Raw genomic sequence first — 26,928 nt, 5'->3', positions numbered from 1 at the left:
AAATTAGCCAGACGTGGTGGTGGGCGCCTATAGTCCCAGCTCCTCTGGAGGCTGAGGCAGGAGAATGGTGTGAACCCGGGATTCGGAGCTTGCAGTAAGCCGAGATAGAGCCGCTACACTCCAGCCTGGGTGGCGGAGTGAGACTCTATCTTTAAAAAAAAAAAAAAAAAAAAAAAAAAAAAGAGAAAGAACACTAATAGTAATTACTGCCTCTGGCAAGAGATAGGAAATCTAGGGTAGGAAAAGACTTACTTTTTATTAAAAATTCTTTGGTACTGTTTGAATACTTATTTTTTAATAATATTAATTTTAAAAATAAGAATTATCAATGGCTAGGCATGATGGCTCATGCCTGTAATTCCAGCACTTTGGGAGGCCAAGGCGGGTACATCACGAGCTCAGGAGATCGAGACCATCCTGGCCAACAAGGTGAAACCCTGTCTCTACTAAAAATACAAATGTTAGCTGGCTGTGGTGGTGTGCGCCTGTAATCCCAGCTACTTGGGAGGCTGAGGCAGGAGAATCGCTTGAACCAGGGACGCAGGGGTTGCAGATCCAGTGTACCCCAGCCTGGCGACAGAGTGAGACTCCGTCTCAAAAAAAAAAAAAAAAAATTATCAGCCAGGCAAGAGGGCTCATGCCTGTAATCCCAGCAGTTTGGGAGGCCAAGGCGGGTGGATCACCTGAGGTCAGGAGTTCGAGACCAGCCTGACCAACATGGTGAAACCCTGTCTCTACTAAAAATGGAAAAATTAGCTGGGCGTGGTGGCACATGCCTGTAATCCCAGCTACTCAGGAGGCTGAGGCAAGAGAATCACTTGAACCTGGGAGGTGGAGGTTGCAGTGAGCCGAGATCGTGCCACTGCACTCCAGCCTGGGCAACAAGAGTGAAATTTCAGCTCATTAAAAAACAAACAAAAAAAAGGAATACTTTTTTAAAGGATGGGGCGCTTGGAGGATGGAATAAAGTAGAAAGGATGGCAGGTTTCCTTGGCACACTCCTTGGGCCTTAAGAAAGTGTAAAGAATAACAAAAACACAACAAAAGGAAAACAACAAATATCAATGTTTCCACCATTCAGCTTAATAAAGAAAATATAATAAACACAGGTGGAGCCTCTTTTGTGCTCCCCTTCTTCCCCACCTCTCACTCCAGAGATAATCACTACACTGAATTAGGACTTTGTCATTCCCTCAAATTTTAATTGAGTCCTGCATTTCTGACAAACCTCTGGACGTCTCTATACGGGTATTTCACTCAGTATAGTTAAAAGCAAATTCAAGATGGGCTTAGTGGCTCACATCTATAATCCCAGCACTTTGGGAGGCCGAGGTGGGTGGATCACTTGACCCCAAGTGTTTGAGATCAACCTGGGCAACATGGCAAAAACCCATCTCTACAAAAAATACAAAACTTACCAGGTATGCTGGCACATGTCTGTAGTCCCAGCTACTTGGAAGGCTGGGGTGGGAAGATCGCCTGAACCCAGGAGGTGGAGGCTGCAGTGAGCTGTGATCGTGCCACGGCACTCAGCCTGGGCGACAGAGTGAGACCCTGCCTTAAAAAAAAAAAAAAAAAGGCAAATTCAAGTAATCCATTTATGTAAACAGAAAAATGTACTATATAAATCTATCTATCTAGAATTCAGGGATCATTGAAACAAAAGACATCACTTCAGCAGGCCTGTTTGCAACTTCTGGGATACACTAGGTGTTAGCAGTGATTACTTGTGGATGCTTGGACTGTGGATTTTTAAAATAGTTTTTTATCTGCTCATCTGTATTTGTAAATTTTCAACAATGGAACATAGATTATTGCATTATTATTATAATACCCCAAACCTATCTTCCCTTCAGCCCTCTTTCCACGAGCTCTTACCCTAAATGTCTCTTTTTCTGTCAGTGGTATTGTGAGTCTTCCTTAGTGCATCACCTCTGATCTTCCTGTAGAGTTTGTTTTTTTTGAGATAGAGTCTCAAAAAAAGACTCTATCTCAAAAAAAGATAGATCCTCACTGCAGCCTCCGCCTCCCGGGTTCAAGCACGTCTCCCTGACTCAGCCACCTGAGTAGCTGGGATTATAGGTGCCTGCCACCATGCGTGGCTAATTTTTGTATTTTTAGTAGAGACGGGGTTTCACCACGTTGGCCAGGCTATTCTGGAACTCCTGATGTCAAATGATCCACCCGCCTCGGCCTCCCAAAGTGCTGAGATTACAAGAGTGAGCCACAGCGCCCAGCCCACACCCGACTAATTTTTAAAATGTTTTAGTAAAGACAGGGTTTTTCCATGTTGCCCAGGCTGGTTTTGAGCTCCTAGGCTCAAGTAATCATTTTGCCTTGGCCTCCCAAAGTCTTAGGATTACTGTTGTGAGTCCCTGCGCCTGGCCTCAATGTTAAGATCTTAAGGGGCACAGCACAGACCTTGTCTTGTCTATCTCCCTGGCGCCTCTCACACAGTACAGCTCATTAACAGATGTTCCAGAAACTGTTACTGAACACGGCTTGATGCCGTGGGCTTGTCTGCATCTTGCAACTGTCACCTGGCTGAGAAATTTCTTCTATAAATAGCAGTTTCTGTTTCAGATGTGATTTGCCCCGATATTTACACCCCGTCTCTTACCCCGTCCACGACTCAAACTTAGAAACTTGTATTAGATGTGGTATTCAAATCCTTAGCTGCCGCGAAGAAACAGACGGCCCCGTAAGAACCCACGAAGCAGGCCAAGTTCATAGTTCTCGACATTCTAGCTGCTCTTGCTGCATTTGCTCCGGAATTCTTGTGGAGATATTACTTGTCCTTCCAGGCTGTTTTTTCTGTAGCTCCCTTGTTTTCTTTTCGTGATCATGTTGCAGATGGCTCGGCAGTGCTCCCAAAATGAATATTTTGACAGTTTGTTGCATGATTGCAAACCTTGTCAACTTCGATGTTCTAGTACTCCTCCTCTAACATGTCAGCGTTATTGCACTGCAAGTAAGTAATATCGCTTGAACGATTATTCATTGGTGTGAACTCTTCTGTCTCTATGGACTGCTTATTCAGAGAATCAACATAATGGGCATGACGGTGAGTTTTCTTGAATCAAAAAGAGAAAGGAAGCAAGGCAATAATTTTAACGTTTACAGAAACAACGTAATTATTTGGAACTGAACTCGATATGATTCAGCACTATTAGCAACATAGATTTTTAAAAAAATATCAGCTCTTGTAGTTAAGTGATATTTAGAATTTAAAAGTCAATGTTCATTAATTAAGGTGATTGAATGGAAAAAGTCCATACTTGATTATTTTGCTATCAAAATAATCCATAATTGATTATTTTAGCAAAATAATCAAGTATGACAGCCGGGTGTGGTGGCTCACACCTGTAATCCCAGCACTTTGGGAGGCTGAGGCGGGTGGATCACCTGAGGTCGGGAGTTTGAGACCAGGCTGGCCAACGTGGTGAAACCCCGTCTCTACTAAAAATACAAAAATTAGCTGGGCGTGGGGGTGCGGTCTGTAATTCCAGCTACTCGGGAGGCTGAGGCAGGAGAATCGCTTGAACTCAGGAGGTAGAGGCTGCAGTGACCTGAGATCGCGCCACTGCACTCCAGCCTGGGCAATAGAGCAAGGCTTTACCTCAAAATAAATAAATAAATAACAACAATAAAGGATGTGAATATTATGTTATCAGCTCATTATCTCTCTGACATTCTTTTCATAAAGGTATGACCAATTCAGTGAAAGGAATGAATGCGATTCTCTGGACCTGTTTGGGACTGAGCTTGATAATTTCTTTGGCAGTTTTCGTGCTAACGTTTTTGCTAAGGAAGATGAGCTCTGAACCATTAAAGGATGAGTTTAAAAACACAGGTTGGTTTGATGGTGAATCTTTGAAATCTGTTTCCAGTGGATGGCTATTGTGAGTTTCAGTTCCTTTTCTTTTTTTAGCATTGACTATTTCACTTCATTACAGCCCTTTTGAATGTGTTAGAGCATAGTTATATTAAACGAGCTTGTTAGAGGTGAGCCATCTTCACTCTGATTTTGACACCTTGGCAGATTTTCTACAATGTCAGCCTTCCCCAGGATTCTTCCCTTGTTAATTACTCTATTGAAAGTACTAAGGCTTTCTTGGGAAACATCAGTCTCTTTGTCTGAAGTTAGCACATCGATTAAATGCCACATTATCAGAAACTCCTAGCCAGGTCTGCTATTGTCAGGAAAAGCATATTTGTTAAGATCTAAGGCCATGTTATTATACAAATATGTGTTGTTTGCTTGAGTGAACACTTTACTACTGAAAAATGTTAGAAATGAATAACCACTTGCTCCTGAATTATTCGAGGAATCATCTAAAAAATAATTATCTTTTTTAAGCAATAGAGAACTAGTCCCAGAAAAATGAATGTTCTACTTAAGTGCCTCTTAAGATAAAAATACTTCTGCAGCACCTTTGCTCATGATTGGATTCCCTAGTATGTACAACCACTGCCCTATTTTTGTATGCATTTATTTATGTATGTATGTATTTATTTATTTAGAGATGGAGTCTCGCTCTGTGGCCCATGCTGGAGTGCAGTGGCATGATCTCAACTCACTACAACCTCTGCCTCTTGGGTTCAAACGATTCTCCCACCTCAGCCTCCTGAGTAACTGGGACTATAGGCATGTGCCACCACGTCCGACTAATTTTTGTACTTTTTGGTAGAGACAGGGTTTCATCATGTTGGCCAGGATGGTCTCAAGTTCCTGAACACAAGTGATCTGCCCTCCTCGGCTTCCCAAAGTGCTGGGATTACAGATGTGAGCCACCGTGCCCAGTACATACTCATTCTTTTTTACTGAAAAGATCTGTTTCAAGCTGGGTGTGGTGGCATGGAGCTGTAGTCCCAACTACTCTGGAGGCAAACGTGGGAGGATTGCTTGAGCCCAGGAATTTGAATGTAGCCTGGCAACATAGTAAGACCCCATATCTAAAAAATGAAAAAATCTCTCTCACATTGCTTTGAGTCCCGATGTGTACTGGTAAGACTCTCATGACCACACACTCTGTCAAGTTTAGGTTAATGTTTCTGTTTCTGCATAATCAGGATCAGGTCTCCTGGGCATGGCTAACATTGACCTGGAAAAGGGCAGGACTGGTGATGAAATTGTTCTTCCAAGAGGCCTGGAGTACACGGTGGAAGAATGCACCTGTGAAGACTGCATCAAGAATAAACCAAAGGTCGATTCTGACCATTGCTTTCCACTCCCAGCCATGGAGGAAGGTGCAACCATTCTCGTCACCACGAAAACGAATGACTATTGCAATAGCCTGCCAGCTGCTTTGAGTGTTACGGAGATAGAGAAATCAATTTCTGCTAGGTAATTAACCATTTCAACTCCTGCAGTGCCACTTTAAAAATCTTTTGTTGGAATAGATGATGTATCAGATCTCTTTAGGATGACTATATTTTTCAGTTGCTGATATAGCTTTTTGTCTAACCATGGAAACTCTTTATGTTAGATATATTTCTCTAGGTTACTGTCGGGAGCTTAATGGTAGAAACTTCCCTGGTTTCATGATTAAACTTTTTTTTTTTCCTGACATCTAAGTTTTTATTAACGTGAATTTTAAAAGACAAGCATGTATACCAGTGTGGGGGGTGAGGGTGGGAGAGAAAGGTGGGACAGGGGGAGAGAATTCTAATCTATTGATAATAAAGTTCCAGTTTTGGCCAGGCGTGGTGGCTCACGCCTGTAATCCCAGCACTTTGAAAGGCTGAGGCAAGCAGATTACCTGAGATTAGGAATTCGAGACCAGCCTGGCCAACATGGTGAAACCCTATCTCTACTAAAAATACAAAAATTAGCTGGGCATGGTGGTAGGTGCCTGTAATCCCAGCTACTCGGGAGGCTGAGGCAGGAGAATTGGTTGAACCTGGAAGGTGGAGGTTGCAATGAACTGAGATAGCGCCCCTGCACTCCAGCCTGGGCGACAGAGCGAGACTCTGTCTCAAAACAAAACAAAACAAACCAAACAAACAAACAAAAAAACCCTCCAGTTTCATCTTCTGCTGGATTTCATAGTGCCCCAAATATATGTGGTCCTTAAAAATTGTATACCACTTATTCAGGAGTCTTGTTCTGAAAGGACTGTTCTTGTTACAGCCCAGACTAGGGCTTCTTAAGGTCCTCAATGGTGTTATCTGTGTAGCATTTAACACAGACCTTCTCCACACTATCCACTCTCCACTGAGGTTGTTGCAAACAACCTTGATCATCCTAGCTGATGCTCATCACCTTGAACATGCTGACATGACATTCTTCTCACTAGAGTCCTCTAAACGCTTGACTTACTGAAAAAAAAAAAAAGTACAGCATTCTGTAGATCTCAGTAACAAATTTCTTTCTTTCCTTTCTTTTTTTTTTTTGAGACAGAGTCCTGCTCTGTTGCCCAGGTTGGAGTGCAGTGGTGTGACCACAGCTCACCACAACCTCTACCTTGCACATTCAAGCGATTCTCCTGCCTCAGCCTCCCGAGTAGCTGGGATTACAGGCACGTGGCAACATGCCCTGCTGATTTTTGTACTTTTTTTTTTTTTTTTTTTTTTGAGACGAAGTCTTGCTCTGTCGCCCAGGCTGGAGTGCAGTGGCCGGATCTCAGCTCACTGCAAGCTCCGCCTCCCGGGTTCATGCCATTCTCCTGCCTCAGCCTCCCGAGTAGCTGGGACTACAGGCGTCCGCCACATCGCCCAGCTAGTTTTTTGTATTTTTTAGTAGAGACGGGGTTTCACCATGTTAGCCAGGATGGTCTCGATCTCCTGACCTCGTGATCCACCCGTCTCGGCCTCCCAAAGTGCTGGGATTACAGGCTTGAGCCACCGCGCCCAGCCGATTTTTGTACTTTTAGTAGACATGGGGTTTCACCATGTTGGTCAGGCTGGTCTTGAACACGTGACTTCAGGTGATCCACCTGCCTTGGCCTCCCAAAGTAATGGGATTACCGGCGTGAGCCATCGCGGCCAGCCCCAGTCACATGCTTCCATGGCTAGGGCGCTTCTCTCCCATATACTCATTTCAGGAAAGATCGGATTTTTCTATTTATTTTTAAATTTTATTTATTTATTTTTTGAGACAGAGTCTCGCTCTGTCACTGAGACTGGAGTGCAGTGGTGTGATCTCAGCTCACTGCAACCTCTGCCTCCAGGGTTCAAGCAATTCTCTGTCTCAGCCTCCTGAGTAGCTGGGATTACAGGTGCCCGCCACTATGCCTAGCTAATTTTTGTATTTTTAGTAGAGATGGGGTTTCACCATCTTGGTCAGGTTGGTCTTGAACTCCTGATCTCATGATCCACCTGTCTTGGCCACTCAAAGTGCTGGGACTACAGGTGTGAGCCACTGTGCTTGGCCTTTTCTCTTTATTGTTAACGGAAAGCTAACTTATCCTATGTACTTCTGCAAACAGGAGAAGCCTAGAATCAACCAGACAAATTCAGTGTGCAGTGCACAGGTAGTTCTTGGCCTTGTGAGCTTCCAGCCTAATGAAAGCATCAGGCATTACTATAATTACACAACTAAATGTGTAATCGCAAACTGTGTTAATGGTGCACGAGATACTGTTTTCAGCCCAAAATGTGAGTGTGCTATAATAATCATATTTCACCCTTATATAGTCTTATTTATGTGCCTGTAGTTCCAGCTACACAGGAGCCTGAGGTGGCAGGATCACCTGAGCCCCAGAGGTAGAGGCTGCAGTGAGCCAAGATCATGCCACTGCATTCCAGCCTGGGCAATGGAGTGAGACCCTATCTCAAAAAAAAAAAAAAAAAAAGAATAAGAAAACGCTAATTTTCTCAAAGTGCTGGGACTATAGGCACAAGCCACCGTGCCTGGCCTTTTCTCTTTATTGTTAACGGAAAGCTAACTTATCCTATGTACTTCTGCAAACAGGAGAAGCCTAGAATCAACCAGACAAATTCAGTGTGCAGTGCACAGGTAGTTTTTGGCCTTGTGAGCTTCCAGCTTAATGAAAGCATCAGGCATTACTATAATTACACAATTAAATGTGTACTCTACAGGCTGGGATTACAGGCGCCTGCCACCATGCCCGGCTATATTTTTGTATTTTTAGTATAGATGGGGTTTCACTCTGTTGGCCAGGGTGGTCTTGAACTCTGTTGTAAGTGCCTTACCTGTACTAACTCATTTTATTTTATTTTTTTGAGATGGAGTCTCGCTCTGTTGCCCAGGCTGGACTGCGCTGGTGTGATCTCGGCTCACTGCAACCTCCACCTCCTGGGTTCAAGATTCTCCTATCTCAGCCTCCCAAGTAGCTGGGATTACAGGTGCCCGCCACCACACCTGCCTTATACTAACTCATTTTAAGAACACAAAAACTCCTGGGTATGGCCGGGTGTGGTGGCTCATGCCTGTAATCCCAGCACTTTGGGAGGCCGAGACAGGCAGATCACCTGAGGTCAGGAGTTGGAGACCAGCCTGACCAACATTGTGAAAATCTGTCTTGTCTCACATTTCCAGTCTCTTTTTTTTTTTTTTTTGAGATGGAGTCTCGCTCTGTCGCCCAGGCTGGAGTGCAGTGGCCGGATCTCAGCTCACAGCAAGCTCCGCCTCCCGGGTTTACACCATTCTCCTGCCTCAGCCTCCCGAGTAGCTGGGACTACAGGCGCCCGCCACCTCGCCTGGCTAGTTTTTTGTATTTTTTAGTAGAGACGGGGTTTCACTGTGTTAGCCAGGATGGTCTCGATCTCCTGACCTCGTGATCCGCCCGTCTCGGCCTCCCAAAGTGCTGGGATTACAGGCTTGAGCCACCGTGCCCGGCCACATTTCCAGTCTTTATTTATTTTTGAGATGAAGTCTCACTCTGTTGCCCATGCTGGAACACAGTGGCACTATCTGAGCTCACTGCAACCTCTGCTTTCTGGGTTCAAGCAATTCTCCTCTCTCGGCCTCCTGAGCAGCTGGGACTACATTCGCATGCCACCATGCCCGGCTAGTTTTTGTATTTTTAGTACAGACGGGGTTTCACCATATTGGTCAGGCTGGTCTCGGACTCCTGACCTCAGGTGATCCACCCACTTTGGCCTCCCAAAGCGCTAGAACTATAGGTGTGGGCCATCGCACCTGGCCTTCCGCTATGTAAAATCAGCATTTTTTTTTCTCTCTTTTGAGACAGAGTTTTGCTCTTGTTGCCCAGGTTAGAGTGCAGTGGTGCGATCTTGGCTCACTGTAACCTCCACCTTACAGTTTCAAATGATTCTCCTGCCTCAGCCTCCCAAGTAGCTGGGATTACAGGCGCCCGTCACCACGCGCGGCTAATTTTTGTATTTTTAGTATAGATTGGGTTTCACTCTGTTGGCCACGGTGGTCTTCAACTCCTGACCTCATGACCCACCTGCCTCGGCCTCCCAAAGTGCTGGGATTACAGGCATGAGCTACCGTGCCTGGCCTAAAGTCAGCGTTTTCTTGTTCATTTTTTTTTTTTTTTTTTTTTTGAGATAGGGTCTCACTCCAATGCCCAGGTTGGAGTGCAGTGGCATGATCTTGGCTCACTGCAGCCTCGACGTCTGGGGCTCAGATGATCCTCCCACCTCAGGCTCCTGTGTAGCTGGAACTACAGGCATATATCATCACACTTGGCTAATTTTTTCTATTTTTTTAGTACAGACGGAGTTTGGCTATATTGCCAAGGCTGGTCTTGAACTCCTGGGCTCAAGCGATCCTCCCACCTTGGCCTCCCAAAGTGCTGGGATCACACATGAGCCACTATGCCTGGCCTAAAACCAGCATTTTCATCTGCTACATCATTGTGTGCTAGGTCAGTCATGTTAAAGAAAAGGGTCAAACTCTAAAATATGTGAAGAGATTTATTCTGAACCAAATATGCGTGACCAACGGCCAGGACATAGCCCTGAGGAGATTCTGAGAACACATGCACTGGGTGGTTGGGCCACAGCTTGGTTTTATACATTTTAGGGAGACAAAAAGCATCAATCAGTATGTATAAAATGTACAACGCTTTGGTCCAGAAAGGCAGGCCAACCAGAAGCAGGTATGGGGTAGTGGGGTGGTGGTGGGGGTGGTTCAAGTCATAGGTAGATTCAAAGATTTTCCTTCTTTTTTATTTTTTTAGACAGAGTCTTGCTCTGTTACCCAGACTGGAGTGCAGTGGCGCAATCTTGGCTCACTGCAACCTCTGCCTCCCAGGTTCAAGCAATCCTCCTGCCTCAGCCTCTCAAGTAGCTAGGATTACAGCAGTGCGGCACCACGCCCAACTAATTTTTGGGCTGGTCTTTGGGGTTTTGCCATGTTGGCCAGGCTGGTCTCGAACTCCTGACCTCAAGTGATCCGCTTGCTTCAGCCTCGCAAAGTGCTGGGATTACAGGCGCGAGCTACCGTGCTCCTGGCCTAGATTCAAAGATTTTCTGATTGGCAACTGGTTGAAAGAGTTAAGTTATTGTTTAAAGATTTAGAATCAGCCAGGCATGGTGGCTTATGCCTGTAATCCCAGCACTTTGGGAGGCTGAGGTGGGCGGATCACGAGGCCAGGAGTTCGAGACCAGCATCGCCAACACAATGAAACCCCGTCCCCACTAAAAATACAAAAAATTAGCCAGGCGTGGTGGCAGGCACCTGTAATCTCAGCTACTCGGGAGGCTGAGGCAGGAGAATCGCTTGAACCTGGGAGACAGAGGTTGCAGTGAGCTGAGATCACGCTATTGCACTCCACAGCCCCACAGCCCAGGTGACAGTGTGAGACTGTCTCAAAAAAAAAAAAAAAAAAAAAAAAAGATTTCTGGGTTAACATAAGGGATTGTGGAGACCATGGTTCTGTCATGCAGATGAAGCCTCCAGGTGTCAGGCTTCAGAAAACAGATTGTAAATGTTTCTTACCAGACTTAAAGAGTCTCTACTGGGCTAGGCACCCTGGCTCACACCCATAATTCCAGCACTTTGGGAGGCCGAGGCGGGTGGATCATAAGCTCAAGAGTTTGAAACCAGCCTGAACAATATGGGGAAACTCCGTCTCTACTGAAAATACAGTAATTAGCCAGGGCTTGGTGGCATGTGCCTGTAATTCCAGCTACTTTGGAGTCTGAGGCACAAGAATCACTTGAACCCGGGAGGCAGAGGTTGCAGCGAGCTGAGATCACACCACTGCACTCCAGCCTGGGTAACACAGCGAGACTGCATCTTTAAAAAAAAAAAAAAAATGCTAGGCATAGTGGCTTATGCCTGTAATCTCAGCACTTTGGGAGGCTGAGGCGGGCGGATCACCGGGTTAAGAGATTGAGCCCATCCTGGCCAACACGGTGAAACCCCATCTCTACTAAAATTAGCTGGGCGCGGTGGCGGGCGCCTGTAATCCCAGCTACTCAGGAGGCTGAGGCAGAAGAATCGCTTGAAACCAGGAGGTGGAGGTTGCTGTGAGCTGAGATGGCGTCAGTGCATTCTAGGTTGGCAACAGAGCGAGACTCGATCTCAAAAAAAAAAAAAAAAAAAAAAATAGCTGGCACGGAGGCTGATGCCTGTAATCCCAGCACTTTGGGAGGCCAAGGTGGGTGGATCACCTGAGGTCAAGAGTTCAAGACCAGTCTGGCCAACATGGAGAAATCCTGTCTCTACTAAAAATATAAAATTAATCGGGCGTGGTGGGGCATGCCTGTAATCCCAGATACTCAGGAGGCTGAGGCAGGAGACTTGCTTGAACCTGGGAAGCGGAAGTTGCAGTGAGCCGAGATCGCGCCATTGCACTCCAGGCTGGGCAACAAGAGTGAAACTCAGTCTAAAAAAAAAAAAAAAGACTCTATTCTATCAGTAATTCTAAAAGGGAGGAGTCTATCATGAGGCATGTCTGCCTCCCATTTCCCATAATGGTCTGAACTAGTTTTTCAGGTTGCCTTTGGAATGCCCTTGGCCAAGAGGAGGGCTCCATTCAGATGACTGGGGGGCTTAGAATTTTATTTTTGGTTTACAGACATGATTTGCTTAGCTATCCTTCCATAGCTGAGCTTTGGTTCTTTCCACTGTAGGGGCCAAGGGAAAAACTTCCTCTTAGCCCTTTGAAAGTTGCTGAAAGGCTGGGTGCTGTGGCTCACGCCTGTAATCCTAGCACTTTGGGAGGCTGAGGCGGTGGATCATGAGGTCAGGAGATCAAGACCATCCTGGCTAACACGGTGAAACCCTGTTTCTACTAAAAATACAAAAAATTAGCCGGGCATAGTGGCGGGCGCCTGTAGTCCCTGCTACTCGGCAGGCTGAGGCAGGAGAATGGTGTGAATCCCGGAGGCAGAGCTTGCAGGAAGCCGAGATCGCGCCACTGCACTCCAACCTGGGCGACAGAGCGAGACTCCGTCTCAAAAAAAAAAAAAAAAAAAAAGATTTTGAATGATTCTGAGACTGTCTTTATTTTGCGAAAGGATTTGTTCAGGTGTGGTTACATTCTTAGTTTTACAAGGAGGGGGAAAATTGTTATTTTTGGTGGGTCCCAAGTTTTAGGCAGATGAAGGAACTTCATCCTGGCTTTGGGAGATTTGCTGTGTATGGGCGAGGCCAGAGAGACTATGATGCTTCTTCAGTCCAGCATGTCAAAATGCCATATTTTCAGGTACTGGTGTCTAAGCCCCAACGCCACTTTTCCATTATTATAGAAAATGCTGCAGACTGGGCTTGGTGACTCATGCCTGCAATCCCAGCACTTTGGGAGGCCGAGGAGGGTTGATTACCTCAGGTCAGGAGTTCACGGCTGGCCAACATGTTGAAACCCCATCTTTACTAAAAACACAAAATACAAAAGTTAGCATGCATGGTGGTGCCACACCTGTAATCCCAGCTACTTGGGTGGCTGAGGCAGGAGAATCGTTAGAACCTAGGAAGCGGAGGTTGCAGTGAGCCGAGATTGTGTCATTATGGATCAATCGAGACTTATTATGGATCAATCGAGTAAGTCTCCTTCAGCATTAGAGAAAAAAAGATAGAAAGTAGAGGAGAATATATTACCTACAGAATTGTTTTTTAAAACATCTCCTTAAATGTATGCTTATGTGTACAGGGTTGTGATATAAAATACATTTCTTCACTCTGGGTGTGGGCAAAACAAGTTGGGAAAATACTCCTTCAGTCCCCCCATCTGTAAAATGGGACAAAACCTGGACTTCATAAAAATGTGCCAGGCGGGGTGGCTCATGCTTGTAATCCCAGCACTTTGGGAGGCCGAGGTGGGTGGATCACGAGGTCAGGAGATGGAGACCATTCTGGCTAACACGTTGAAACCCCCTCTCTACTAAAAAAATACAAAAAATTAGCTGGGCATGGTGGCAGGTGCCAGTAGTCCCAGCTACTTGGGAGGCTGAGGCAGGAGAATCACCTGAAACTGGGAGGCGGAGTTTGCAGTGAGCCGAGATCGCACCACTGCATTCCAGCCAGGGCAACATAGCAATACTCTTTCTCAAAAAAAAAAAAAAAAAAAATTTTTGTGAATGTTTAACACTTGTGTTCACACTCAATCCATCACCTTTTCCATCTCCACTGCCACCATTGCAGCTAGGCACCATGTCTTGCCTGGACAACTGCAGTAACTCCTTAACCAGCTGCTCTTTCTCCACCCTGCCCCCATTATAATTCATTCTCATCCCAGGAAGAGCCATATCTTCTTTTTTTTTTTTTTTTGAGAGGGAGTCTCTCTCTGTTACCCAGGCTAAAGTGTGGTGGCAGGATCTCGGCTCAGTGCAACCTCTGCCTCCCGGGTTCAAGCAATTCTCCTGTTTCAGCCTCCCCAGTAGCTGGGACTACAGGAGCACGCCACCATGGCCTGGCTAATTTTTATATTTTTAGTAGAGATGGGATTTCACTATGTTGGCCAGGCTGGTCTCGAACTTCTGATCTCAGGAGATTCATCCACTTTGGCCTCCCAAAGTGTTGGGATTACAGGCATGAGTCACCGCGTCCGGCCTAGGAGCCATATCTTTTTCTTTTTTGTTTTTCAGTGGGGCGTTCTCCACTCACTGAAAGCTCCGCCTCCCGGGTTCACGCCATTCTCGTGCCTCAGCCTCTCGAGTAGCTGGGACCACAGGCGCCCGCCACCACGCCCGGCCAATTTTTTGTATTTTTAGTAGAGATGGGGTTTCACCGTGTTAGCCAGGATGGTCTCGATCTCCCGACCTTGTGATCCGCCCGCCTCGGCCTCCCAAAGTGCTGGGATTACAGGCGTGAGATACCACGCCCGGCCGGGGCCATATCTTAAAATCTAATTCAGATCGTGTCACTCCTCTGTTCGAATCCTTTTTTTTTCTTTTTTCTTTTTTTTTTAGAGAACGGCTTCTCGCTATGTTGCCCAGGCTGCTCTCGAACTCCTGGCCTCAAGCGATCCGCCCGCCTCGGCCCTCCCAACTGCTGAGATTACAGATGTGAGCCACAGCGCTCGGTCTCTGCTTCCTTTTTTGCAATAGCCTCCTATTCCCCGACCTTCCTAGAGTTAGGCAGAAAACCCCAAACTCCTTCCTCTGGCCTGCAAGGCCCTCCCTCCACCTCTTCAATTTCCTCCCTCTCACCACCCTTTTCTCACTCACCCTCTCGAACTCCTGGACTCAGGTGATCCGCCCGCCTCGGCCTCCCAAAGTGTTGGGATTACAGGCGTGAGCCACCGCACCAGGCCTATTTTCTCACTCATCCCCTCGCTCCGGTCAACTCCTCCAGGCAGGGGCCTGGCAATTGCACCTCCTTATGGAACGCTGTCCCTGGGGATCTTCCCAGGCTGGTTTCGTCTCATCACCCAGGTCTGACCTCAAAAGTCGTCTCCTTAGAGAGGCCCTCCGGGATTGCCCATGTGCCTGTGATCACGCTTTGTCCCGTTACTCTCTTTTTATTTCCTTTCCTGCTCGTATCCCTCTCTGGGACAAAGTCGCCCACCACTCGTGGCTTTCTTCTCTATCTGTTGCCCCGACAGGAGTGGGAACCTCAGGAGGGCAGGAGAGGCGTCTTGGGGACTTGGGGACAGTGACACCTCCTCGCGGGGTCTCGGGTCCACCGGGAGTCCCCAGCCCGCGTCGCCTCTGCACCGCTCTTCACACCAGGTCCCGCAACCTGGACCTGCGCCGGTGTTTACGTTCCGGGTCGGCGGGCGGGGCCTTGTCGGCGGTCAGGCTCTGCTTCCGGGGCGGGGCGGCTGGGGCGGGGCTCCTGTCTCCCGGCCTGTCTGGAGCTCGGCGGCCGCAGAGGCGGCAGCGGCGGCGGCGCGGCGCAGGCACCGGCCCGGGGAGCGGCATCATGAGCGGTGAGTGGCGACCCCGCCGCTGTCACCCGCCCTGGCCGCCCCGGCTCCCGCCGCTGCAGCTGCACACTCCGGTCCCTGGGTCCTCGCGCCCCACTCCCTCGCAGACCCCCGCCCAGTCGCTCCCTTTTCCAGACCCCTGGTTCCCAGGACTCCCGGCTCCTGGCCCCTGCTCACCTGCGGGTCTCTGATCTCCCGTCGCCGGGCACTCCTGGTCTCCTGACTCTTGTCCATCCATAAAAACCAGCTCCTAAACCGCTGTCCCCAGTCGTCCCAGTCCTGCGACCCCTTTGCCTAGTGTCCAGACCCCCAGTTCTGAGACCTCCCAGGTCTCAGTCTCTCCTGACTCCTAGACCTGCTGCGTCCCAGCTGCAGTTCCCGGGCCTCCATCCCCAGTCATCCCCGCTACCCAGGCCCCTGGTCTCCAGTGCCTGCGGTTTCCATACAGGCAGAGTCTTTTTGGACACTTAGTTTGCTGACCCCACTATCCCCGTGTCCCAGGAGCTCCTGATCCCCAGAGGAGCTCACTTCTCCAACCCCTTTGTCTTCCCCATCCCTCTCATCCCTCCCACCCGTGTTCCCAGTGCTTTGCTCTTCCCATCACCAGTTCTTCCCGGTTACCCACTCAGCTTCCCTGTCGGGTCCTGGCTTTTACATTTCGATGATCCTTGCATATTCCATCCTTTTCCATGTCTTATCCTGGCTCATCATTATCTTTTAAGATCTCTCTTGCCTTGTCCTGCAGCCCTTCCCTTCTTGTCCCGTGCCCAGCTCATCTGGGGACCGTCACTTCGTCCTTGCTCTTCCCAGTGCAAACTTCTTCCTCTCACCATCGAGGGGGTGGTATTGGTGGGGATGCTGGAAGTGAGAGGGAGGTGGGTGTGGACAGCTCATCCTCAATGTTTTCTGAAGTTTAGTCCCTTGACTCTACCCTCCTTTCCTCTGAGGAGTCTTATTGGTGTTGTGGTGCTAAGTCATTCCTGGGTGTTGTATGTGGAGATGGGAGTGACTCAGGGAAGCCTCTCAGCTCTCCCCTGACTGTCTGTCCAGCCACTCTGGGATCTGGATTTATTTAGGAAGCCCCGCCTATCCTCCTAGTGCCTGTTTCTCCCTCACGGTGGAATTGTTTCTGAGGAATCCCTGCATCCAGCCCTCCTGGCCGTTGTCTTCCACGCAGGCATTTCTGGAGGTTGAGCGAGGGGCAAGGCCGAGGGATACCGCTGTCTTCAATGTTAACTTTTAAAGTTATCTCTGTGGATCTTTTTTGTTGTTTGTTTGTTTGTTTAAACAAGTGATGTGCCTTTTGTGTTTGTTATTCAAAGGCAAGATTTGTGAAATGGACAGTGCTAATAATGAGGGGGCTGGTGAGGGGGAGTTTCCTGGGAGATAATCCACCTTTGGTTGCCAAATCAAATGATTTTAAGCCTAAGTATGGTTTCTGATTTGTGAATATTAGTAATACCACAATAAAGACGTTATGAGCTGGCTTCCATCAGGAAGTGAGGTAGGTTGGTATAAGTGCAGGTCCTGAAGCCAGACTTCCTGGGTTCAAATCTTGGCCCTGCCATATAAAGCTGTGTGATTTAAGAGTAAGTTACTTGACCATTCTGGGAGTCCCAGCAAAATACGTAGTAGTACCCATCTCCTAGACTTGTAATGACTGAGTAACATTCATCAGGTAAAGTGACTGGTACTGTGTGTATCACGAGGTGCACTGTCCGAATCTCAGAGCTGTCTCCTATTGTTTCTGTAAGGGCTCATGTGGGGTAGGAGTGGGATTGTTTTTGCCTAGTTATGAGAGACATAACTCTCATTTGGGCTTGGACTAGGCACTCTCTGAAAATCTTTTCCTTTTAATGTGACCAAGGAGTCTTTGCCACAAGCTCACATTTCTGGACCCCTTTCATTCTACTTTTAGCACAAGAGAAAATGAAATTGATAAGCCAATAGAAATTGGTCAGTTTATCTTTCAAGGAGAAATAATATGAAAACTCTGGTGGTGTGCGTCTGTAATCCCAGCTACTTCGGAGGCTGAGGCAGGAGAATCGCTTAAACCCGGGTGCCAGAGGTTGCAGTGAGCCAAGATCAAGCCACTGCACTCCAGCCTGGGCGACAGAGCAAGACTTTGTCTTTAAAAAAAAAAAAAAAAAAAAAAAAAAACTCAGCAAATTTTAAAATAAAAAATCATTACGTCTGCTGGACATGATGGCTCACACCTGTAATCTCAGCACTTTGGGAGGCAGATGCAGGCGGGTCACTTGAGGTCAGGAGTTCGAGACCAGCCTGGCCAACATGGTGAAACCTTGTGTCTACTCAAAATACAAAAATTAACAGGGCATAATGGCAGGTGCCTATAATCCCGGCTACTCGGGAGGCTGAGGGATGAGAATCCCTTGAACCCAGGAGGTGGAGGTTGCAGTGAGCCATGATCATGTCACTGCACTCCAGCCTGCGCAATAGAGTGGGACTCAGTCTCAAAAAAAAAAAAAAAAAAAAAAAAAAATTATATCTAAAGCCAAACAAATTAGAAAAGGAAACCAACAAATGACTTTTTAGGAAAAAGCATTAAGGATGAAAACCTTCCTTTGGAAACATTGTAATTGAGGCAGAAAAAGTGGTCTGTGAAGATGTTAGGGGAAGTCCAGCCGTATATTTTAATTGTTTCTTGAGAATGCAGTTGAAAGTGGGTTTCCCCACTTCTGGGGTTGATAACTGGTACATGATAAAATAAAGTGGCACGGAAATATTTCCTCTTTCTTCTGTCCCTCACTTATAATGATTTATTTATTTATTTATTTATTTATTTAATTAATTTATGTTTTAGAGACGGAGTCATGCTCTGTCACCCAGGCTGGAGTGCAGTGGCACGATCTTAGCTTACTGCAACCTTCATCTCCTGGGTTTGAGCAATTCTCCTGCCTCAGGCTCCTGAGTAGCTGGGACTACAGATGTGCACCACCATGCCCGGCTGATTTTTGTATTTTTAGTAGAGGTGGAGTTTCGCCCTGTTGGCCAGGCTGGTCTCGAACTCCTGGCTTCATGTGATCCACTCTCGAACTCCTGGCTTCATGTGATCCACCTGCCTCAGACCTGCAAAGTGCTGGGATTACAGGCATGAGCTACTGCGCCCCGGCCTTAACATTTTCTAATATAGTGTATTTTAAAACCTCAGAATCTAAGTAAGGTTTAAACAGTGCACATTGGTTTGTCTTTTAAATCTTTTAGGTCTCTCCCTCACCTCCTTTTTATTTTATTTTTATTTTTTATTTTTTGGTATTTTCAGAACCGTGCAAATATCACCATAGTTAATTTCACAACATTTTAATTACCTCAGAAAGAAACTTTGTACCCATTAGCAGTCATTCATCTTTCCCCCTCCCCTCAGTCCCTGGGAACCACTCATCTACTTTCTGTCTCTGGATGTGCCCATTGTGGGTATTTCATATAAATGAAATCATACAATATGTGCCCTCTCGTATCTGGCTTTTTTCACTTGGTATAATTTTCCTGAGGTTAAACCATGTTATAGCATATATCTGTACTTCATTCCTTTTTGTGGCCAAATTATATTCCTTTATGTGGGTATCATACATTTTGTTTATTCATGCATCAAAAATGGGCATTTGAGTTGTTTCTACTTTTTAGCTGTTTTGAATAATGCTGCTATGAACATTCACACACAAGTGTTTGCGGGGGCAAGTCTCTTCATTTCTCTTGGGCATGTGTGGAAGAGTGGAATTGCAGGGTCATATAGTAACTGTGGTTAACCATTTGAAGAACTGTGTCAGACTGGTTTTCAAAGTGGCTGCACCATTTTAAATTCTCACCAGCAGCATATGAGGGTTCTGTTTCTCCACACCTTCCCCAATAGTCTTTTTAATAATAGACATTCTAGTGGGTGTGAAGTGATATTTCTTTGTAGTTTTGATTTGCATTTCCTAAGTGACTAGTGATGTTGAGCATCTTATCTTGTGCTTATTGACCAATTGTGTATTCTCCTTGGAGAAATGTCTATTCAAATCCTTTGGCCATTTTAACATTAGACTGTCTTTTTATTGCTGATCTGTAAGAATCCTCTGTAATTTCTAGATACAAGTCCCGTATCAGGTTTATTGTTTACAAAATTTTTCTCCCCCTCCATGGTTTGTCTTTTCATTTTCATTTTCTTTTCTTTTTTTTTTTGATTTGGAGTCTTGCTCTGTCACCCAGGCTGGAGTACTGGAGTGCAGTGAGCAATCTTGGCTCACTGCAACCTCTGCCTCCCGGGTTCAAGTGATTCTCCTGTCTCAGCCTCTGGAGTAGCTGGGACTGCAGGTGCACTGCCCCACACCCAGCTAATTTTTTTGTAGTTTTAGTAGACATGGGGTTTCGCCATGTTGACCGGGCTGGTCTCGAACTCCTGGCCTCAAGTGATCCTCCTACCTTGGCCTCCCAAAGTGTTGGGATTACAGGCATGAGCCACTGCGCCTGGCCAATTTTTGTATTATTAGTATTGATGGGGTTTTACCATGTTGGCTAGCTGGTCTCGAGCTCCTGACCTCAAGTGATCTGCCCACCTCAGCCTCCCAAAGTGCTGGGATTACAGGCCTGAGTCACTGTGCCTGGGCTCTTTTCACTTTCTTGATGGTGTTTTTTGAAGCAGGGAGTCTTTTTTTAAACTACAGGCTGCCCTTTAGTCTCTCTCCTTTTTCCTCTTGCAGTTGTTGTTGAAGGAAACAGTTATTTATCCCAAGGATCCTTTGCAGGTCTCTGCTGATTGCATCCTTTTGGTGTGGCATAAAGTGTTTTTCAGTCTCTTGTATGTGCTATAAATTGGTAATTAGAGTCTGCTGTATTTTTGAGTTGAAAATGTTTGAGTAGAGTCAGAGGCTAGATGGGTGCAAAGCTGAATACATTAAGTACAAATAACCAGGAAGTGGAATGGCCCTAGGTAATATATACACAAGATAAATGGGTATCATGAGGCCAGAAACAACTAAGATGACCATTAATTGGGGAGTAGGTAAACCTAGTGTGCTGTGGTCACCTGATGGAAAGCCTCAGAAATGTTAAAAGCAGTGATACAGATTCATACACATGACCGTGGCAGTATCTCAATGTTAATGTTCTGTAAGAAAAGCAGGGTGGGTCTGGCGTGATTGCTCATGCCTGTAATCTCAGCACTTTGGGAGGCCCAGGTGGGAGGATTGCTTGAGTCCAGAAGTTAGAGACCAGTCTGGGTAACATAGCGAGATCTCATCTCAATTAAAAAAAAAAAAAAAAAGCAGAGTGTAGAATTATACCTAAAATATATACCTTGGTCCAAATTAAAACATACACAAGACAATATTTATGGATTCTTATATGTATGTAGAACTAAAAAAATTATCAGGAAGAAAGATGCCTGCAGACATGTAGGGGTGGTTACTGTAGGATGGTGGCCACAATTTGTTTCTTTTTCTTTAGAGAACCCAGTAGATGGGAATACCTGATTGCCCACCTCTTCAGACTATGTAAGGAATGCTGATTTTCAGATACGTGTTTGCTGTTACTGGGAAAGTAGAGCTTGTAGAGCCAGAAAGTCATTATTATACTCAAGTTTTGTCTTCTGTAAGTCTTTATTCTTAAGTTCCTAGATGCTCGTTAACATCAGGTGTTTTTTCAGGAGACACTGAGATTTCCATTTGAAGGGTGAGGAAAGCCAGGCCCACAGTGATCAAATAATTTGTGTAACAGATGAGCTCAAAGATTCGTCATATATCAGAATTTTGGGCTTAATGGGTAATTTACTGCTGTTTCTTGCCTGATGTTGATGTATATTTTGGCAGCTTTGTATTAAAAAAAATTTTTTTTAATTAACAAATACTTTTTTGAGACAGATTCTCACTGTGTTGTCCAGGCTGGAGTGCAGTGCCGTAATGTTGGCTCACTGCAACCTCTGCCTCCTGGGCTCCAGTGATTCTTGTGCCTCAGCCTCCTGAGCAGCTGGGATTACGGGTGCGCGCCACCACGCCTGGCTAATTTTTTATATTTTTAGTAGAGATGGGTTTTGCCATGTTGCCCAGGTTGGTCTCAAAATTCTGAGCTCAGGTTATCCACCTGCCTTGGCCTCCCAAAGTGCTAGGATTACAGGCGTGAGCCTGGTCTACTTTTTTTTTTTTTTTTTGGTGGAGATGGGTCTTACCGCGTTGCCCAGGTTTATCTGGTACTCCTGGCCTTAAGCCATCCTGTCTCAACCTTCCGAAGTGCTGAGACTATAGTCGTAAGCCACTGTGCCCGGCTGCTCTTTCTTAGTTTTCTGGAATGTTGAAGGTCATAGTTTTCTCCTTGGCACTGACTGGGCCCTCTCCGGCAGTGGCTTGTACTTAGAATAAGGAATCAGCTGAAATGCATGAAAGAATGAATGAAAAAAGAATCTTTGTGGTTTTCATTCAAAGTAGAAAGTGATGCTATCAACATTTCCCCCCCTCGTGAAGGCACTGGATTGATCTATGATGGTGGAATGCAAGAAGTACATGTTCCACCATCAGCAAACAGTTGATCCCCACCTGCGATGGACTAGGTCCTACTGGTGTTGGTTCTCCTGCTTCCTGGTTGCTTGACTCCAGGTAACTGATAGGAACTCAAATGCTTAGAGCTCTTAAAATGTGGAACTAAAATCCAAGATTTTATAGATTTCTCTAACTTGTGGCAATGTGAGCCTAGTTCCAGATAAAGCACCTTCCATCTGCCACTGTCTTGTCTATACATAGGCCATATATTTGCAGTGGGGGTGATATCACCCCCAAGGGGTTGAACACTGGTTCTCAGGAGAGAAAAAAAACTTACTTGGAGGTAGAAAGCACAGATAGGCATATAGTACATATGTACATTGTATCTGTGGTATGACTTTTTCATGGAGAGGATGATTAGCAAAAAAGTGTCTAAAAAGTATCCTTGAGGGCAAGAATGAAACAGATTGAGCAGGACACAGTGGCTCACACCTGTAATTCCAGCACTTTGGGAAGCTAAGCTGGGAGGATCACTTGAGCCCAGGAGTTTGAGACCAGCCTGGGCAACATAGCGGGACCCCGTCTGTGTACACACACACACACACACACAGTAGCTGGGTGTAATGGTGCATACCCATGGTCCTAGCCACTCAGGAGGCTGAGGTGGGAGGATCACTTGAGCCTGGGAGGTTGAGGCTACAGTGAGCCGTGAAAGTACCATTGCACTCCAGCCTGGGTGACAGAGCCAGACCCTCAGACCCTGTCTCAAAAAAAAAAAAAAAAAAAAAAAAATTGAGAAATACTGATACAGGCTGCAGTAATTTTTTTATTAGCATACAACTTTGCATCTTGCTTTCTTGCTTTTCACCATTAACATTTCAGGACAAAACTTTACCACATTGCTCCATGGATTCCCTATTGATCACTTTTATGGACTGTACAGTCCATCTTTCATCTACCACTTTGCATGTCGTACAACTTTTAACTATCGATTTTAGTTGTGGAAACTTAGCCTATCTTCCTCTCTCCCTCTAGCCTCTCCTCCCTCTCTCCCTCTCTCTTTCCCTTCCTCCCTTTCTTCTTCTCTTTCCTCCCTTTCTTTTTCTTTTGAGACAGGATATTGCTCTGTTGCCCAGGCTGGAGTGCAGTGGTGGTACAATTATAGCTCACAGCAGCCTTGACGTCCTGGGCTCAAGTGATCCTCCCACCTCAGCCTCCTGAGTATCTGGGACTAAAGGTACAACACCACATCCGTCTAACTTTTTAATTTGGTGTAGAGACAGGGTCTCACTATATTGCCCAGGCTGATCTTGAACTCCGGACCTCAAGTGATCTTCCTGCTTCAGCCTCCCAAAGTGCCAGGATTACAGGTGTGATCCACTAAACCTGGCTTTCCTTCTTTCTTTTTGTTTCAAAGTAATGATGCAGTGAACATTTTTTTTTTCAAGGTGGTTTTCCATCCTTTAGATTATGTCTTTAGGGTGATTTTCCAAAAGTAGCATTGACATCGAAGAGTTTATCACTTTTGATGCCTTTTTTTTGGGCACATAATTAAACTCAGTTGGATTGATTTTTCCAAAGCGGTTACACTAAATTCAAATGCTGCCAGTAAGCATGAGGGCTCTGGTGGAAGCAGAGGTTGGCCAGAAATTCGGGGTTCAACATTCAGCAAACACTGGATGATAATTTGGCATATCCTCTATCACTTATCAAAAGGTTGTTACCATTGGGGTCTGTTGAAGCAAAAGGAATGAATGTACCAGATTTTGTTGGGATCGTGCTGAGTGTGTTAGCCAGGACTCTTTTCAGTGGAATGTGACAGAAGCTGATCAAACTGATTTCAGCAACATGGGAATGTATGGTGTCTTATAGGGCTGGCTTTGAGCTTAGCTGGATCCATGTGGTAAAGGACTATCAGGACTATCTTTCTGTCTGGCTGTCAACTCGGCTTTCCTCTCTGTGGGTTTCATCCACAGGCAGCCGCTCCTCCACGGAGGCGAGAGAGCCACCAGTAGCTCTTGGACCTCATCCTCCAACCCGGCAATACCCGAGCACAAAGTGAGCTGCTTTCCCTAGTGCTCTAGCCAGAGTCCTGGGGCGGACCCACCAGAGTCGGGCTGGCCACGTGGTCATCCTGCGTGCGACCCATCGCTGTGACGGTGGTTGGCCAGGTCTGGACCATAAGTCTAGTCTGGAGCCTGTGGCTGGCAGTCCATCCGACTAAATTGTCTGGATGGAGGATGAACTTCAGGGGAAGGGCTGCTGTAATTTTGGATGAGGTGGTTAGGAATGTGATGTGGCAACAGAGGCTTCATGAGGCAGGTGGCTCCTAGGTTTTCTTCCTGAGCAGCTAAAAGGGGTGGGAATTGCCTTATCTTTTTTTCTTTTTTTTTTTGAGTTGGAGTCTCGCTCTGTAACCCAGGCTGGACTGTAGTGGCGTGATCTTTGCCCACTGCAACCTCTGTCTCCGACGTTCAAGCGATTCTCCCGCCTCAAGCGCCACCATGCCTGGCTCATTATTGTATTTTTAGTAGAGATGGGGTTTCACTATGTTGGCCAGGCTGGTCTCAAACTCCTGACCTCAGGTGATTCACCGGCCTCGGGCTCCCAGAGTGCTGGGATGACAGGCGTGAGCCACTGCGTCTAACCAGAATTGCCTTTTCCTGAGGTGGGAGAGCCTGTAGGGGAGCAGCTTGGGTGGGGGCTGAGCACTTTGAAGCCTGCAAGGGCAGTGAGGACTCTTTTCCTTGCCCTGACATTTTGCTGTCTGGGAGCCCTTCAGAGACCTGGCACTAGTGTTTCCTCTGCCCACCCAGGCAGTACCCCGCTTCCTCCGAGGAGGGAATCTTGCCCACTCCATCTCATTTTTCTTTGCTTGCATCTGTGTTTCTTGGAATCGCTCTTTCCTCCTACAACTTAAAAAAAAAAAAAAAGCAAAAACCCAAAACGACATTAAAGACTATTGTGAAAACAAAATATACCTTTAAATATACATTCTTGGCACATTTAATATTTAAATTTGTAGGTATTCCACTTCTGCCTTTGTTCAGAGCATACACTATATATGTATTTGCATAATTGCATTGTATGTACGTTTGAATGAGCGTTTCTGCTTAGATGATAGCACTTATCCACGTTCCTTATCTTCAAAATTCTTTGAAAAGGCAGCATAACATTCCACCAAATTGATGTGCCGCAGCTATTTAACCCCTCTCCCATTGCAAAAGACAGTCAATTCCATTTGTGGTGTTCTTGGTAGGCGTTTCCTGTGAAGGGCCAGATAGTAAATATTTTCTGCTTTGTGGGCCATCTGGTCTCGGCCTCAAGTATTCATCTCTGCTGTCGTAGCATGAAGGCAGCCACAGACCATGGGTAAATGAAAGGACGTGGCTATGTTCCAATAAAACGTTATTTAGAGAAAGTCAGCAGCTGGATTTGGCTTGGGGGCTATAGTTGACTGACCCCTATACTAGGACACTACAGTAAAAATCTTCGTGCCCTTTGATGCTCAGGAAGTCATTGCGTTATTGTGGAAAAGCTTTGGATGCAGACAAGTTCTGGATTTAACTCCCTGTTGAAGAACTTGGGCAGTTTTTGTTTTCTGTCTTATTTTTTTGAGACAGGGTCTCACTGTGTCACCCAGGCTGGAGTGCAGTGGTACAATCATAGCTTACTGCAGCCTCAACTTCCTGGGCTCAAGTGATCCTTCCTCCTGAGCTCCCCAAGAGGCTGGGACTACAGGTGTGTGCCACCCTGCCCGGCTAATTTTTTTTTGTTTTTGAATTTTCATGGAGACGAGGCCTCACTATGTTGCCTAGGCTGGTCTCAAACTCCTGAGCCCAAGCAGCCCTCCCTCCTTGGCGTCCCAAAGTGCTGGAGTTATAAGCGTGAGCCACTGTGCCAGCCCGGGCAGAATTTTGAACTTCTCTGACTCTTACTCTTTTTTTTTTTTTTTTGAGACAGAGTCTCGCTCTGTCACCCAGGCTGGAGTGCAGGGGCTTAATCGCTGCAACCTCTGCCTCCCGGGTTCAAGTAATCCTCCCGCCTCAGCCTCCCCAGTAGCTGGGACTACAGGTGCGTGCCACCACGCCCAGCTAGTTTTTGTATTATTAGTAGAGACGGAGTTTCACCATGTTAGCCAGGCTGGTCTTGAACTCCTGGCCTTGTGATCCGCTTGCCTCAGCCTCCCAAAGTGCTGGGATTACAGGCGTGAGCCACCACGCCTGACTCTGACTCTTACTCTTAATTCCCTTATCAGAAAATGGAAATTAAAGCAAGTAATGAATGTGTAGTGCCTTTCTCAGGACCTGGAACATAGAGGACCAGGTGAAATTGTTATTTGTATCTTTTCTCATTTCCCCTGTTCCTTTTTAGCTTAATTTCCAAGGTGTCAAAAGGGATTTTGATTTTTTTTGTAGCTTTTGATATGCATTGCCACATCGCTTTTCAGTAGTTCCTGCACCCATAAATTGTTACCAGTGGTGTGTACTTGATTTATCATAGGTTTACTGGCATTGGGGAATTTCACCTTAAATGTTTCTTGGAGGCTAGGTACGGTAGCTCATGCCTGTAATCCCAGCACTTTGGGAGGCCGAGGTGGGTGGATCACCTGAGGTCAGAAGTTTGAGACCAGCCTGAACAACATGGTGAAACGCCATCTCTACCTAAAGTACAAAAATTAGGTGGATGTGGTACTGGGTGCCTGTAATCCCAGCTACGCGGGAGACTGAGGCAGGAGAATCACTTGAACCCGGGAGGCAGACGTTGCAGTGAGCCAAGATCACGCCACTGTACTCCAGCCTGGGCGAGACTGAGACTCCATCTCAAAAAAAAAAAAAGTTTCTTGGTTAATTTGTAGTTATATAATGGGGCCTGTGGTAGTTATTAGTAAGCATATAATTTGCATTTCTCCAACCAGGAGGGAAGATATTCTTTCTTTCTTTTTTGAGATAGGACCTTGCTCTGTCGCTTAGGCTGGAGTGCAATGCTGTGATCAGTGCTTACTGCAGCCTTGACCTATAGGCTCAAGTGATCCTCCAGCCTCAGTCTCCCTCATAGCTTGGACTACAGGTGTGTGCCACCACACACAGCTAATTTTTAGAAAAAACTTTTTTTTTTTTTTTTAGACGGAGTCTTGCTCTGTTGCCCAGTGCAGTGGTGCAATCTCTGCTCACTGCAAGCGCCGCCTCCTGGGTTCACGCCATTCT

At 46.3% G+C, this 26,928-nt stretch overlaps 2 protein-coding genes across 2 annotated transcripts in view; both read left to right on the top strand.

Moving 5' to 3' along the window:
- Nucleotides 1-2,629: 2,629 nt before the first annotated feature.
- Nucleotides 2,630-5,570, top strand: TNFRSF17 (TNF receptor superfamily member 17). Its single transcript, XM_025371030.1, has 3 exons — nucleotides 2,630-2,971; nucleotides 3,707-3,853; nucleotides 5,074-5,570. The coding sequence occupies exons 1-3, from the start codon at nucleotides 2,845-2,847 to the stop codon at nucleotides 5,349-5,351; spliced, it is 552 nt and encodes a 183-aa protein (XP_025226815.1). The 5' UTR covers nucleotides 2,630-2,844; the 3' UTR covers nucleotides 5,352-5,570.
- A 9,621-nt stretch (nucleotides 5,571-15,191) lies between these two features.
- The window catches only part of SNX29 (sorting nexin 29), a 585,133-nt gene continuing 573,396 nt past the window's right edge, over nucleotides 15,192-26,928 (top strand). Inside the window, exon 1 of the mRNA XM_025369629.1 lies at nucleotides 15,192-15,254. Within this exon, the coding sequence (XP_025225414.1) occupies nucleotides 15,248-15,254 (7 nt within the window). The 5' untranslated portion in view covers nucleotides 15,192-15,247. The remainder of the gene's footprint in view (nucleotides 15,255-26,928) is intronic.

The sequence above is a fragment of the Theropithecus gelada genome, chromosome 20 (genome assembly GCF_003255815.1).
Source record: "Theropithecus gelada isolate Dixy chromosome 20, Tgel_1.0, whole genome shotgun sequence".
Taxonomy (NCBI): domain Eukaryota; kingdom Metazoa; phylum Chordata; class Mammalia; order Primates; family Cercopithecidae; genus Theropithecus; species Theropithecus gelada.
This window is presented reverse-complemented; position numbering and strand designations above follow the sequence as displayed.

Excerpts from the sequence above, each read along its gene's own strand:
- TNFRSF17 (XM_025371030.1), top strand. The coding sequence starts at position 2,845 with ATGTTGCAGATGGCTCGGCAGTGCTCCCAAAATGAATATTTTGACAGT. Across the intron at positions 2,972-3,706 it reads TCAGCGTTATTGCACTGCAA|GTATGACCAATTCAGTGAAA; the intron begins GTAAGTAATATC and ends CTTTTCATAAAG. Across the intron at positions 3,854-5,073 it reads GGATGAGTTTAAAAACACAG|GATCAGGTCTCCTGGGCATG; the intron begins GTTGGTTTGATG and ends CTGCATAATCAG.